General features: G+C 44.6%; 1 protein-coding gene across 1 annotated transcript in view; it reads right to left on the bottom strand.

Moving 5' to 3' along the window:
- Positions 1 to 5,732: 5,732 nt before the first annotated feature.
- LOC113837505 (protein tilB homolog) overlaps positions 5,733 to 16,163 on the bottom strand; it is an 85,143-nt gene continuing 74,712 nt past the window's right edge. Inside the window, exons 11-12 of the mRNA XM_035449666.1 lie at positions 11,333 to 11,418; positions 5,733 to 5,910 (exon numbers count right to left, since the gene is read on the bottom strand). Coding sequence (XP_035305557.1) covers positions 5,733 to 5,910; positions 11,333 to 11,418 — 264 coding nt within the window. The remainder of the gene's footprint in view (positions 5,911 to 11,332; positions 11,419 to 16,163) is intronic.

The raw sequence follows: 16,163 nt of genomic DNA, 5'->3' as shown, positions 1-16,163 counted from the left end.
TTCTTTTGCGATTCTGATCTGACATGAAGAATGAGTTACTATCTCTCCTAGGTGGCTTTCCTTATCAACTTTATATAGCCTAGGGTCATCTAAAAGTTGGCCCTTTGTGAAGGAACTGCCTAGATGGGGTTGGACAGTGGGCATATCTGTGAGGAACTATTTTTATTAAAAGACCTAAGAGGGCCCAGTTCCCTGGGGTATAACCATCCTTAAGCAGGTGGGCCTGACTATGTAAGAGAGACAGCTAAACAATGAGTAATGTGCTTCTTGTCTTGAGTTCTCATCCTGACTCTCCTATAAGGATCGATTAAAACCTGGAAGTATAAGCCCAACACACCCCTTCCTCCTAAAGTTGCTTTTGGTCATGGTGTTTGCTACAGCAATAGGAAACAAAATAGAACAGAGATTGGTACCAGGGTAGGGCGTTGCTATAATGAATCTTACCATATTGTTTTGTGGGAGGGTTCTCAAAGTGTTTAGAACTTTGTGGAAGAAAAGCCACTGAGTGCTCCCAGCTTAATGAGCTATTGTGAGGGTTTCCAAGAGAAGAATTCTGAGAGAAGGCAGACAATGGAGGCCTGGCTTTTGAGATCACAGAGGGAAGCCAAGACTCTACTGGGAGCATTTGTGTGATATTTTTATTTGTTAAAAAAGAAATCTCTGATTGATGGTCAGATAATATAGAATAATCAGCTGTCATTAATAAGAGGTCAGCACCACTGAGCAAAATCTTCTGTGTTCCACTTCTACAAAAGGGAACTACTTTCCCCAGGATGAGTGCACGGACGCTGTGGACCAAGGCGAACAAAACTGTCAGTCATGCTGGCAGCTCAACTTGGGCGTGTGGAAGAGTCTCTCCCACATGGACCTGGTTTTAAAAGCATGAACGTTGCAAGACTTAAGGAACCATGGGGAGAAGATGAGACTTGGCCCTATGTAGCAGGATTGGAGTCCACGTGGAGAGGCCAGTAGATGCCTATGGCACAGATGGAGCCCTAGTTTCAGTGAAGATCCCCAGGATACTGGGGATGTGAGCAATGGAATGGCTGCCAATGGCACAGGCAGGTGTGAAGTGGATCCGGTCTAAGCTTGCAATGCAAGTTGGATGCATGTGTGTTGTGGCTTACAGAGCTGGAGAAGGAACCTGCCCAAGCACTCGGTAGCTCAGAAGATCGTCAGTGAGTCCCAGATGTCAGGTATTGAGCTACGGCATTTGGATTTTCACTGTTGGTTTTTTATTTCATTTTGATTTGACTTTTTATGCCTCAATTTTCCTTTTTAAAGATGAAAGAGTGTAAGATTTTTATTGTAACGTGAGGTTTTCTCTGGCCTGGCTAGGTCCCACTGCCCTTCTCCGCCCCAAAGAAACACGCAGATGCTATATTAGTTATAAGCTGTTGGCTATGGTTTCTTATCGGCTAGCTCTGTCTAAATTAACCCATTTCTAATAATCTAAGTATTACCACGTGGTCTTTTCTTATGGAAGAAAGGGTCCGGGCCCCTTACTCCATTGGGGCCAACATCATGTCTGTACAATGTCTCCGAAGAGAGAAGAGAAGAGAAGAGAAGAGAAGAGAAGAGAAGAGAAGAGAAGAGAAGAGAAGAGAAGAGAAGAGAAGAGAGAGCGATTTCCTGCTTGTCCCTGCTTATATACTGATACTGCTGCTATGTCACTTCCTGCCTGAATCACATGGTGACTTCTCTTTACTACATTTCCCAGAATCCTCCTCGACTCCTAGTCCCACCTCTCTTGCTTCCCTATTAGTCAACAGTGCTTTATTCAAGAACCAATAAGAGAAACATATACACAGAAGAACATTACCCATCATTTTATTTTACATGAGTCTCCACAGTTGAGCAAAATTGGTTTCTTTTTTTTTCTTTTTCTTTTTTTATTTGAGTTATAAACACGATTGAATTACATGACAATCCCAGTTCCCTTCTCCCTCCCGTCCTCCCCTACCACCCCCCCACTAAAACCCTACCTATCCCATATCCTTTCTTCAAATCTACACCTGACTCAACCTTTCTGCTCCCTCATGACCTCTGCATCCTTCCTCTTCTTCCCTTCTCATTCTCGTAGCTCTCTCTGCCCTCTTCCCGTGCTCTCAAGCAAATTTGGTTTCTTAAAGAAGCAGTTGACTTTAAGAAGTTGAAGTGTGATGTACATTGTCATATTAACATGAGATACTGTGTACCAAGAATGAGCAGTTAGAACCTAGTGTGGTGTGTTTGTGTGTCGAGTTGACAGGGAGTAGGGTTTCCTCACTGGCATTGATTGCCAACTTGACACAACTCTACAGTTATTGAGAGGAAGGCCTTCACTGAGGAAACGCCTGGATCAGAGTGGCCTGGGATCATTTCTGTGAGAGCTTTTCTTCATTATTGACTCCTTTAGGAGGGTCCAGCCAATGGCGTGGGACCCCATCTCTAGTCATGTAGTCCTGAGCTGCATAAGAAAGCTAGCTAAATAAACCTGTAGATGAAAAACAGAAAAAATCATTGCTCCACTGTTCCGGCCTCCAAGATGAGTTCTTGCCCTCTGGTACTGTAGACCAAATAAACCCCTTTTCCCTCAAGTTTTTTGTTATGGTGATTGTAACAATATCAGAAAAGACATAAACACATACTCTCAACAAATTCTGTACCCCACATTAGCCACTTGATTCAAGGACTGCAAGAATTATGGTGTCACATGACTGGTGTAGCTAATCTGCTGTCATCTGGTGGCCTGATTTACCTTGTAGTTGTGGCTTCCAATCCTATTTAGACAGAAAAGAGGAGATGAGGGGGGATGTCCTTTTGTATATTTGTGTCTCTTATTGGTTGATGAATAAAACACTGTTTGGCCAATGAGGCAGGAAGATAGGCAAGACTAGGAGATGATGAGAATTCTGGGAAAGGTAGGCAGAGAGAGCCCGCCAGAGACAGACATGTAGCCGCCAAAAGAGATACAGTTCTGGGCATTCTCCAGCAAGCCAAGACCACGTGGAAATACATAAATTTATAAAAATGGGTTAGTAATTAAGACAGAGCTAGCCAATAAAAAGCCCTTTCCATCGGCCAACAATTTTATAATTAATATAGTGTCTCTGTGTGTTCATTTGGGGCTGAATGGGTGGGACCTGGTGGGACAAGAAAACTTTCATCAACAAAAAATCCACCTGTGCCAGGATCATTTCCTAATTTTTTCTGCATAGTTGTGGTGATAAATTCTATGGTCACCACGAATGGATTAAGAAATACAGCAGGGACTAGAGACATGACTCAGTTGTTAAGAGCACTCACCGGCCTCCATATTAGTTACATCTCTTTTGCTGTGATAAAACACCAAGGCCAATACAACTTATAGAAGACAGGGTTTATCTGTTTTACAGTTGCAGATGGACAGTTGGCAGGCCATCAGAAACCTGGAGCGGCAGCCAAGACTTCAAATCTCAAAATTCAAACAGGAAGCAGAGAGAGAAACCCAGGAGAGCATGTGAATTTTAAAACCCCAGAACCCAGTGACAAACTTCCTCCAGTAAGGCCACATCTTATAATCCTCTCCAAATAATCACAATCTGGGTACCAAGTATTAAATGTCCCAGCCTTATGGGAGGCATCTCATTCAAACTACCGCCATCTCGTAGAGTTCCAAGTTTGGCTCCTAGTCTGTGTAACTCACGACTACCTGTGACTCCAGCTCTAGGAGATCTGATACCCTCTTTTGGCCTCCTTGGGTACCCCACACACAAATAAAAATAAACCTTAAGAAAAGAAACACCTGGAGCGTTAATGAGGCACACCCTTAGGTGTGTCTATGGTGATGTCCCAGAGGAGACTCACTGACAGGGGATGCTCTGCCCTGAATGTGAGTGGCGCAATCCACACGCTGAGATCCCTAAGTAAATAAACAAGAGAAAAGGAGGAACCCGGCTGAGTTTTGATGTTACCCTTCCTCTGCTTCCTGTTCCGCTGGAATCTGGGAAGGCGGCTGCCACTTGCCTGCCAAGAGACAGCCACCTGCTACCATGTCTTCCTCACTATGATGGGCTGTATCTCCTCCAACCAGGGTCCTTAGGTTGCTGAGCATCAGGTATTTGGTCACAGAGATGCAAAGAGTAATGAATACAATGGCATCTTCGATGCCACTCGGGTCTCCCAGTGCCTCGTTCACGAATGCCGACGCTCTCCGCCTCTCACTGCCTCTCCACCCATCCCCCCTCTCCTCTCCCCACTCTCCACCTTTGTTCCCCAATTCCGCCTCTTGCCCCATCTCTCCCTCTCCCCTCTGACCCCCCTTCATCCTCTCTCTCTGACATGGAGATCTCTACTTAGTTATCCCGAATCTTGGATCTTCTCATTCGTGGGGTGACCAAGAAGAAGCTTCTCTAGCATTCCCTTCCAAAGGCCGTGCTCCCGTGGACCTGAAGACCTCCTACGAAGTTCCGTTTCCCAAAAGGTTCCACTGTTTTCCTAGACCACCACCCAAAGGACCATGTTCTTAGTGCATGAATCTTTAAGGCAACACAACACACATAGTCTAACTATGTCCAAACCTGTTGGGAGCCAAATCTCAGGTCTTGGCATGAGATCCTAGGCCATTCTTGGCTGGCCACATAGTAGTTAACCTTTACATAGCAGCTCCTTAGAACCTCAGCTCAGGAGGTTCTAAGGAAAAGAAACAACTTGACCAGTCCTCCACCCACAGGCTCAGTCACCTAGGCAACCCTTCCCAGACCTGTTACTCATGAACTCTTTACCCTGCCAAACATCCTCTCTTTGTGGCTTCCTAATATCCTGCCTACACTAACACCTGGCTCACAAGCAATCCATTCTTCCCCTCCCCATATCCTGCTCTACCGACTACATAAGCTAGCCTGAGAAAAGTAAAATTTGCCACTTGATCAGAATCCTGTCTTGTGGTCGTTCTTTCTGCGTCTCTTGTCCCCATTCCCTATCCCTGACTCTCTTGCGCCAGGTCGACGTCCTGCAGGTCGGGACACAAACCGCTGCATTGAACCCCATGAACCGTTCAAACACCTAATGACTTAGAGTAGGAAGAATAATCGGGGGAAGAAGCTGAAGGAAGGAGGGGGGAAAATGAGCAAGTGAGGGAATTCCAGAGCGGCACTGCACAGCTGGCCTAGAGACCAACCTGTGAAGCAAACATTACTGTTTGCCAAGTAGAGACAGAGTCACTCTGCCCTCAGGAGGGCAAGGACCAGCTGAACATCTTTATGCAGCGACTCAGCAGGAATACAAATATACCGCCCAGTGTCAGCATCCAGAGTCTTGCACTACATCATGCTGCTAGAGAAAGCAGACGCGCACGACAGTAAGAAAAATGGAAACACTGTTTAAAATCATGTCAAAGCGTTCCAGCTGGACCTGAGACTACAGCTTTAGCATCTGAGTTTTGACCGATTTTCTCGAGTCCTTTTCCATATAACACAACCCACGGCATAACCAAGCACTGGGTGATTTATTCTTAACGTTGAATGTCATGGTTCTATTACATTGCCCGCCTATTTTCAATAGCTAACCTTAATTATAGATGAGTGATAAGTCATAGCACATTTAAAGCATGCAATTTAATTTTAAACTCACTTAAGGATATTACTATGCAAAGTAGGAAACACAGCATCAGACAAAATAATCTGTTTGCCCCATGAATGACACACACCTACTGTTGACACCAAGAACATGGGATGGCTGGGTCGCAGTCAGGGACAACACAGCCTCGTGTTTCAAATTAGCGGAGGCACTTCTGGGTGATCGTCAACGTCGAGGTCTCCCTCACTGGGTGCAGTCTGGGGTTGGGATCCCATTCTTTTGGGTTTGCGTTTTTCCTCTTGCACTATAGTAGTCACGTCGGGGTAGGAATGCTTGCTGGGATCGACTTCCAATCTTTCTGTCTGCTTTCTTCTACAACAGAAAAAGACAAGGGGGGGTGATAAATATTAATATTACATCCTTTAAAATTAAGCTTCAGAGAAATACAACTCATTTACTCAGTGAATATTTGGCAAGTCCTGTCTACGGGGCGTAGGTTAGTGGTTCTCAACCTTCCTAACGCTGAGACCCTTTAATATAGTCCCTCATGTTGTGGTGACTACTGACCATAAAATCATTTTGGTTGCTACTTCATAACTGTAATTTTGCTACTGGTGTATGAATCTTGATGCAAATATCCCATATGCCGGATATCTGACACGTGAGCCCTGTGAAAGGGTTCTCTGACCCCAATAGGGGTGAAACCCACAGGTTGAGTCCTGCTGCCATAGAGACAGAATGCTTACAGAGAATTCTAGAAATAAGATGTTAACCCATGGAGAAATGAGAGCTGTGCTGCTATACCAACAGTAGGAGATGAGGGACCTGGGAAATTATCTTCTTACCTCAGATATTGAGATGATCCGACACAGGCAGGATCAGCCCGGGCACTAGCCAAGTTTAGTCCCAGACTGCAGCTGCCTGGGCTTGGCTTTGGCGGTGATGTTTAGACAAGTTCAGGTGCTTAGGTAACAAAGCTCAGCCCACAGCTTCTGCTCCTAGAAGCATCTGCTCTGACTTCCCATGCCCAGTACTCTCATAGGTGGTATGACCCCAAAGGACCAGCAGGAAGCTCCATTGCCAAAGAGCCCCGGTGGGTGTGGCGCTCACAGAGGAACTGTGTCCGTAATGCACATCCCTGAACTGTTTTCACAGCAAGTTTTGTTCATCCCACATGGACTCCAGACCAGTGATCTACACCTCCCTAACTTTCCCAGTGAGTCTCCTGGTTATCCAGACACATTATCTGCAACCATTGTACCATTTGTTCATTTATGGACTCAAAAGACACACGTCCAATACCTCTATATTCCCGCCACAGTGGTACAAACTGAGGACACCCTGGTCTGTGTAAAATGATAGATTTCTGGCAATGACTCACAGTGCAGTACAACGCATAAACACGGAATTCATTACAACGCTGTAGAATTCTATCATACTGTTCTGTTTTCATAGAATGCTGGCATCTTCAAGGCAGAGATTTTGTGTTGTTTACTTTTTCCTTGACACACAGCATATTGAGTAAATGCTTATTCTATAAGTGAAAGGGTATTATCCTTCACTGGAGAGATAATGAATTTATGTGAGAAACTGTCTCTGGGTTTTGTAGGAGTTACAAAACAATGTCCTCAGGTGAAACGCACCCAGCAGATGCTGTCTGTTGAGAAGAGGAAAATCTGTTCTCTTGGGGAAGTAGAAACTCTTCTCTTCTTTTTGAAATTCCCCCCCTTCCTCATTCCTGGCCTCTGCTCAGCCCTTGAAGGCATTAGAGTGAATTCCTCTCGGTGATTTGAGTGATGCACACAGACTTGCTAAAGGAGAATACTAAGAATAAAGAGACTATAGAACAGTACGTTCTGTACTCCGGCTCCTTTATTGTAAATGAACTCTGTATACTAGAGGAAAAGAGACCAGAATGGACTGTGCCCTTGCTGAAGAAGTGAGTGAGGTAGGGTCAGGTGATGAGGAAATCAGGACTCAGATAAATGACCTGTGTAGAAGGGCAAGACCTGGGCACACTCTCTCCTCTGCTGTGACTATAGGTAAAAAGACCCGCAAGGCTAAGGCTTGGCTGCACTCCTTCTCTCTACAGCAACATGAAACTCTGAAGTAAGGATGCTCCCTGACCCAGCAGCACATGTAAGCAGCATGAGAGTAGAATTTTGGCATGCCCTGGCCCCCAGTGAAAACCCCAAGCACCAAGACTCTAATGAGCCTGCCTAATGCACCATGACGGTGTTTCTCTCGCTGCTGCAGAAATGGAGTGCCTGGTGTCACTCTAGAGGAGATGACCCTTAAGAGCTTTCTCCTAGTCATCTCCAGACTTGCCCTTGGCTGGTGTTACTTGGTGGGGTTTTGTTTTGTTTTGTTTCTATAATAAATAATACCCACAAGTGTGACTGTGCTGAGTCTGTGTCCTAGCACACCGCTGAGCCTGGAGTCCTCATGGACATGCCAGACACTGTCCTCAGACACAGATTTTATTTCCCCCTCTGAATCTTCAGATGCCCTCCACCACCACCACCCCTTCTGAAGCAGCAGGACGGGAGGATGTCAGTCAAAGCCTCAGAGATAAGCAATCAAGGCTGGGGAGATGGTCTGAGTTTATGACATCAGCACCACATATATGTCACTTTGAAAAGAGAAGGCGGTAGCATTTTCATCCTTGGACTTGGATGCTCCTTTCCATCTCACTCATTTCTTAATCATCCCTGGTAATTACCCACTGGAGTGACCCAGCCGTTACGCCTCAGCAGACTCATCTTTAATGCTGGATTGGCGACAACATCCATATGGATGCTGTCCAGACCAACTTAGTTCATAGGATGTCAAAGAGAGAAAGGAAAGCCAGGAACTCAGCAGAGAGTTAGTGAAGGTGTGAGCCATTCGGAAAAGAGAGCAGAGGTCAAAGACATTGCTCTAAGGGTAAGAGTTGGTCATTTAGTGTTTTTCGACACGCCTCTTTCAGATACCTTGTGCTGTGATCAGTGCTAGGAACTTAGAGATTAAACATGACTTGCGCCCGCAATCTAAGGAAGCACACACTCAGCTGCTGTGCCCCAAGCTACCTGGCAAGATCTCTGGTGTTGGCATCACAAATGCTGTGGAAAAACCAAGAAGGAAATGACAAATGGGTGGACAGTGGGAGCTACAAGGAAAGGGCATTGGTGCTTTGTGAAACTCAGGTTGTAGTTATCACAAAGTCATGGGTTTCCCTGTGATGTTTTCATACATGTACTTCATCATACTCTGTTATTTGGCCTCCGCCTTTCTTCCCTCATCCTTCTGAAGTCATCCAGAATGTTGCCTTTAAAAAGGGATGCAGGACTCCTTGGACTTAGTTGTTCTGAGGTCAGGTACTTACGTAAAGACGGAGCTGAACTTGAGCTCTGATTTTTCTGTCTAGCCTCCTGATCGGTGATGTGATTCTCCTGACACATGTGCCTCAGACTAAAAGTCCCATGCCTGGGAGGCCATTACCAGACAGACCTTGAACTTCCAAAACTGTGAGCTACATAAACCTCACCTGTTTATAAAGTTATCCTGCTTCTGGTTTTTCAATGTAGTGTTTGAAAAGAGGACAGATGTAATTTGCATGTGAAATCAGACAAGTTGATTCTAAAATTAATGTAGGCATATAAAGACACAGGAAGAGCCAAACTCCTCTTCAAGAAGGTGGGACGACTTTTCGTACCAGTTATAAAGACTTGGAAATTATAAAGCTAATTATATGGAAATTAAGGAAGGGGAACAGACACAACTCAGAAACAGAATGCGTGATTCGTGACATGGGGACCTTGAGACAGTGGAACTGGAAAAGAATCACACCTTAAACAAAACTCAATTCCTGACAGAGAACACCAACAAGAAAGGCAAGACGACAAAACTCTAGAACACAAGGGTAGGCTAAAGACTCGTAGAATAAGGCAAAGGAAGCATCAACCAGAAAAGCATTGCTATTTCAACTCAGGTTGCTCTGTTCAGTAAGTGCAATAAGAAGGCTAATCTCAAAGGGTCAAAGTTCTGGACTCATCTCTCTCTCATTCTGTGATCTTGGGTGAATTCAACTTCTCTGCGTCTCAGTAAGAAAGGCTTATTTCATGCCATGCTATTTCAATGACGAAAGGTAGTTTGTTTTGTCGAGGGTCTCAGCACCTGCATTCATAAATACTTTCACTTTTGAGCAACCTGCGCTTTTCCTCTGCATCAGACTGTTAAGAGCCACATTTGTTCCCCAGGTGTTCCCCAGGTGTTCCCCTCCAGCCATGATGGATAAACCATCCCCTCCTCTCCCTCTACCTGTTCCATCTACATAGCTTGAGAAGCGGATTGATCCAGTTAGGAGAAGGTGGAGGCCTCTTCCAGCCCTCCCAGATTCCTCTTGCATTGGTAACCTTCTTCTCTAGAGACCAGCAGCCCACCCAAACTCAATCCCCATGCCCGCCTTTAATAGACAATAGATGGGGTTGCCCAGACCAGAGGCAGTGAATGCAAAGAAGAGCTAAAGTGCACACTCAAGTCTGTCAGTTGTCGAGACCCACAAACAACCTCCACACAAGCCCCAGATGGGGGGTTGGGAGGTGAGCTTTCTCCACAGTGAAAACCGAGAAAGAAATGCTTTGTTAGACGTACTTTGCTAAGACTTTTCCGTCTGCCATATCTAATCAGAGTAATGACAGTCCTCCTGGGGTCTGATCACGACCTTCAAACTGTACTGGTTTGCCTTCCTAACCTGCAACCGCTTGCAAAATTTCAAATTAGCTCAGGTTGTTTACATGGCTTGAGGATATTGGGGTTAACTCTGACTCTAATATTCACATAAGTCGTGATACCTGAGGATCTTGAATCTGTAGTAAAATTCATTAGGTTGAGAAATACAAATGGCTTTCCAAGGATAAAAACAGAAAGCAGGTTTTCAGTACAAATTCAATTCCATACCTGTTGTTCAAGCAAATCCCAAGTTTAGAAATCTCTACAAGATCTCATTGGTCACCTTTGGCTATACAAATGTCTGAGGCCTTAAGATGCAAAACACAAACACAGCGCTTGCGCAGGTATTAATTTTTTTTGTGTGTGATGTAATCCAGCATGTACATTTGTAGCACAGAGATAAATTTACCTCAGTCCAAAATAGATTTTACCATCTGGATTTTAAGAGTCTGGAAGTTGTGAGAAGTAGGTTAGCTAAAGAAACTGAGGTCTTATCCAGAACCTGGGAAGTAGGAGAGCTTTGTACAATAACTTTGGTGCTGGCATGTTTAGGAGAGATTGGCTTTGTTCTGAAGCTTTCCAGGAGATGGGCCAGGATCTTGAGGAAGAGGTTTCTAACTTGGTGCAGTACTGGGAATGAGTGAACAATCTCTTGAGAAATGAAGACTAGGCTCTCATAGTTAGGGAACCCAGAAGGTCGGGTGACAAGTGAATCATGCAGGGATAGCGTAAGAGCAATGTTATATAGACATGAACTGTTTCCACATGCTACGTGGTCTTTGGGACACTCAAATCCCCCTTGAAATGTAGTTCCTGAATAAATTAATGTGGGTATGAAGCAAGTGTTCAGGAAATGTCGGCAATCAGCGTAGATTATTATTATTCTTACTACTTTTTTTCACTAGCAGTTGGGACGTGCATGGACACAGGTTGGAGTTTTGAAGATCAAGAGCCCTATAAACGACGAGTCTAGGGAGTTGGAATGAACTTGCATATGCATGGTCTGAGCATTTTTAAGCATTAGATGTTTACCGTCTTTCCAGCCAGCATGTGATAATGAAGGGAACAACCCGAAACATGATACCTGTGGCTTGCTTGCTCTTTGCTGCGGTCCGGGGTGCTCTTCACAGGCATGGGTGTTCGTTGTCCTCCTCTAATCACTTCTCCTACCTAAAATAAAAATATGACATGTGTAGGGTGATGCATTCTTCCTTGGAGCATCTCAATTCTTCTCTGTACACATTCCATGGAAGAGTTTTAATTTAAGCCTCTTAAACACAGTAGACTTGCAAAGCCTCGAGCTAGAGAAAGATTGCCAAAAACAAGCATGCAGATTTGGTGAATTAATTTATTTAACGAATGTATTTTATCTGAAAGCCAACAACGTGCCAGCCACTTACGGGAAGTGTTGGGGATGCTGATTTGAGAAGACTGCCTGCCTATGTAGTGTCCCCAGTGAACACACAGCCAAAGAAAGAACCCTAGGCCGGAGCTCTTCCTATTCCCACTTAGACCTCTTGCTTCAGTTTTGAAATTGGGAGGGAAACAGACTGTGCTCTCAAAGATCCCTCCTAGGTCTGAGAATTCTGTAATCCTATTACTGCCTTTATACTAGATAAGTTTCAGTGCTAAGCATGCTGAGAGCACAATAAACAAAGCTGACTAATTCCATTCAGCAAACAAAGACAATTTAAAGGCGAAGAGAGGTCATCTAATTTGTGTCCTCAATAAGAGTCCAAACTCTCCCAGTGGTCTAGGAAGAGGACACACTGCTCCATCTCATGTTCTGGCTGTGCAATAAGCCTAATCTTAGCCTTACTGTTTATGTTACATGCTTTGCTCTGTCCATGGCAGGGTTCCTGTGAGACAGGGATTACTTGTAGGCACACAAGATAAAACCCTCTCTTTGTACTGCTTAGGTCCGGTGACCAACTCAGGGTCATTTGTCTTTTCCTTTCAAATGTCACGGAGAGATATCATCCCTCGCTTACCCCCATCATTTCCTTCTTTTTGACAGAAGGAGACTCATTCCTGAACACATCTGCATGGGAGGAACAGGGGGGGAAGGAGGGACGGCCATTGTTCTGTTTCTGTCCTACCCGATACTTTGTATGTTAACAGCTGCGACCCATGATCCTACGATGGATGAAGGAAAATTCTTAGGTTTGGACTTGGAGGGCTTGTCACCACCTGGGTCATCTGCTGGCACAACCAGGCATGCTGGACTCATATTTGCATTTGATAAGGGAGTTGGTTGCCCGGCTTAGCCAGAATGCTACGTTTGTCCACCTGGATGCATAACCAAATTCCTGCACAGGAAGCTATTTTTTGCCATTTGGCTGAGGCATTTTTGTTTTGCATGCACCACAGAGCTCATAGAAGTGTGGGTCAGGCCTTGGTTAAGCCGGCTTCATTGCTCAGCTTCCTTCCTCGCCCACCCCAGGTGCCTTCTCTCCCTTCTCAGGAGTTGAGGCTTGGGGACTCCTTGATGGTTTGCATATTTATGTACATCTTAGAATCTGCTTTAGGCGGTACAGGGGAACCTTAGCATCTTTTTATTATTTAATACTTGAATCATTTTGAACGGCATCATTGTGAGTTAAGATGCATTCAGATATCAGCCTTGTCGGGGAGGGAGTGCAAATTTTATACTGCTTCCCATTGTAAACACACTAACAAGAATGAGAACCTATGCATAATCAGAGTCTTAAGATGCCTGCTTCTAACACTGCTATTTGTCACATATTAGGCACAGAGATTCTCTGCGTTTATGGAAATGCAAATAGAGTCACAAATTTGGAAGTTTTCTTCACAGGGAATTTGCTGTGCAGCAGAATCTAAATGTGCTTCTTATTTTTTACAATGTATTTTCAGCCCAGTTGGTTTCTAGGGGTTCTTCTAAGTTTGAAAGTTACAGGGAATCAAAACATTGGCAGCGAGGAAAAGTATGGACATTGACGTTCTTATTAATGTGAAAGTCCGATCCCACCAACATTCGCGCCAACCACGGGAGACCCTGTCTGACGGGACCTAACTTGGCTCAGAGTGCCAAGGTTCGGAAGCCATGTTATTCAATCCCCCATTGTCATGCAGTCTGGGGCTGTGCCTCCTCCAGGTAACAGTGCTCATTAGGCAGGTGTCTTATTATTGTCCCATGTATGTTTTAGGGATGGATGACTAATGGAAAAGTGGCAAGGACCAAAACGTGTCCAATAAATTAGATAATATGAGACTAACAGTTTCCTAAGCCCACAGAAGGAAATGAAATTTAAGTCTTCAAAAATTCAATTCTGGGACGGGCACTGAGGTACAAAGTAACATTTTAATGATGTTACATTGTTTTTAACTCTTGGAGACTTGCTCTGGGGAGCTGGTACAGAGTAGGGATGGACGGACGGACGCAGTGAAGGGGCTTTACTTAGTTAATAGTCTGAGGGGCCGTCTCATTACCTCCTGAGCCAGCAGCCTGCACTCAGATGGTCCGTTTCGATACTAATAAAATGTTCATGTTTGCTTTACTGATAGTAAATGACACTCTCTCTGAGAATCTGGCTGTGCAGCAGCTGCAAAAGAGAGACCGAGCCCTTGATTCCCATTTTTTTTTTTTTTACCATAAACCATAAGAACTGCCAATCTATGACTATTTCTGATGCTTAGGAGAGAGAAATTAAATAAGATTCAAATCAACAAATAATTTTATAAATCTAAATAAACACGAGTGAAAAGCCACTGTTTTAGTTGAGAACTTGCTTGTAAATTCAAAGGAAATGAAATGTAGTTAAAGTTGTTTGCTGAGAAAAGTAGTCAACAATCCAAGGTTGAATACACTAATAGGAAACTCTGAGTCACCAAATAGCGAGCATCAGGAATTCAGGAAAGAATTCACAGCACTTCCCCTTGGTGTCCCTAACCAAGTTCAAACCCAGAGTTGAATTCTCTAGTTTTCCCTGTGTTGTTCATCCTCCCTGGTTCATCCGTGGTTGGGATGAAGGATGCTTTACAGTTTTCCTAGTGAGCAGACAGACCACTGACGCCAATTGATCCCAATAACAAAAAGTATTACAAACACCATTGTTTATCAAGCGGTATCCAAATGTCGTCTTCCACATGGGTGGTGGGTATCCCTGCTATAAGATTATTTCTAACCTCTGTTTTTGCTGTTTTCAGCAAATGATTGTCACAGGACGCCCGCATTACTCCGGGTCAAGAGTGTAGAAGAGCACATAAGTCAATATTACGTCTGCACTTTAGCTCAGGTTGTAAAGTTGACAGTTTGGGAAATCCGAGGCAAGCATGCTTGGCTGTCTCATTGTTCCCTAAAATGCAGGTTAAACACGCAGGCTGAGTGCACACAGTAGCGTTGCCACTTAAATCTTAAGTGACCTTAGGGTGTGTTATTAACCCCGCTGTGAGCTTCGGCAAAATGCCAGTCTCTGGGAAAGTAAGAGATATATTTATGATAATGAGTGACCACAGTTTGCGGTTTCTTAGAAATTTAGCCCTGTTTCTTAAATACGATATGCATGAAAATCCACAATAAAATTCCTCATGGGGACTTCCCTTTTTTCCCCCCACGGTTTCAAATGTTACCTCCTTCAAATGTTAGGTTTGCTCAAGGAGACGTTCACTGAGCACCCACACTGGGCAAGCACAGGGCTGAGGGGTAGACTGAGACTGAAGGAAGACGAGAAACCCCCTTTGGTCATTTCACAAGGGAAAAAGACGCAACCATGGAAATACCTGGTGGGAGGGGTGTGACAGACATACAGCCAGGGTTCTGAGTAAGCTTATTAAAGGACACGGTGTTTCATTCTGGAAAGAGCAAGCCTGGATGTTCCAGAAGACAGAAATGAGAATGTTGTGGGGGGAGAAGGAAGCGTAGCCTGTGGACACATAACACACCCGGGGCTGGGACCATCACACCTGGGGACAAGGCTAGAGACCTGGAAAGTGTGTGCCGCATGCCTGGAGGGGAAGAGTGTGCGCCACAAGCCCCGGATGTGTTCAGACTTCTATGAGCCTTCAGAAGCTTTGTGATGTTTCCCGTGTTTGTTCAAGTCAGCTCAGGGGGAATGTTTAAACTCTCTTCCCAACTCACTCAGGCACAGTGTGGGATAGCAAGCAGAACACCCGTAAAACCCCCATAAATTTAACCTGCCTGAGAAGGTAACAGTGTACGTGAAAATTACATTTCCTTACAGAGTTCACCGTGTCTCCCTTTCAACTTTCACTTCCGTTAAAAACTTGTCAAAGTTTACTTGGAGTCTTTTTCAGTGTGCAAGGACTTGCCGACTTGCATCTTTCTCTGTGTTGTCACCAGGGCAGAGGCCCCCATACACTAGAGCAGGATTCTACTATTCTATCTTGTCTATCCTTGCTGGCTCTGCATGAGATGCTAATCCACCTGCCCTGCGTCTCTCAGATGTTCAGGTATTATTGATGGAACAAAGTTCCACACCTTCAATTAGAGTCTGCAGATGGCAGCCCAGAGTCGAGTCTTTGGGCAGATGCTTTCTAGGTGATTCTTAGACGCTGGCAAGTTTGGAATTTGTCTTGGCTGATTTTATAGCACTCAGAATTTTCTGGATGGTGGTGGTGGTGGTGGTGGTGGTAGTGGTGTGTTGTGTGAGTGAGTGTGAGTGTGTATGTGTATATTGTGTGTGTGCATGTATGTGTATATATGTGATTGTGTATACATGTGTGTATGTGTGTGTGTGTGGTGTGTATGTGTGTATACATGTATGTGTGTGCATGTGTGTGTGTGCGTGTGTGTGTGTGTGCATGTGTGTGTATACATGTGTGTGCATGTATGTGTATATATGTGAATGTGTATACACGTGTGTGTGTGTGTGTGTGTGTGTGTGTGTGTGTGTGTGTGTGTGTATGTGTGTGGTATATTTGTGTCTGTGTGTATG

This window comes from Cricetulus griseus, chromosome 10 (assembly GCF_003668045.3).
Source record: "Cricetulus griseus strain 17A/GY chromosome 10, alternate assembly CriGri-PICRH-1.0, whole genome shotgun sequence".
Taxonomy (NCBI): domain Eukaryota; kingdom Metazoa; phylum Chordata; class Mammalia; order Rodentia; family Cricetidae; genus Cricetulus; species Cricetulus griseus.
This window is presented reverse-complemented; position numbering and strand designations above follow the sequence as displayed.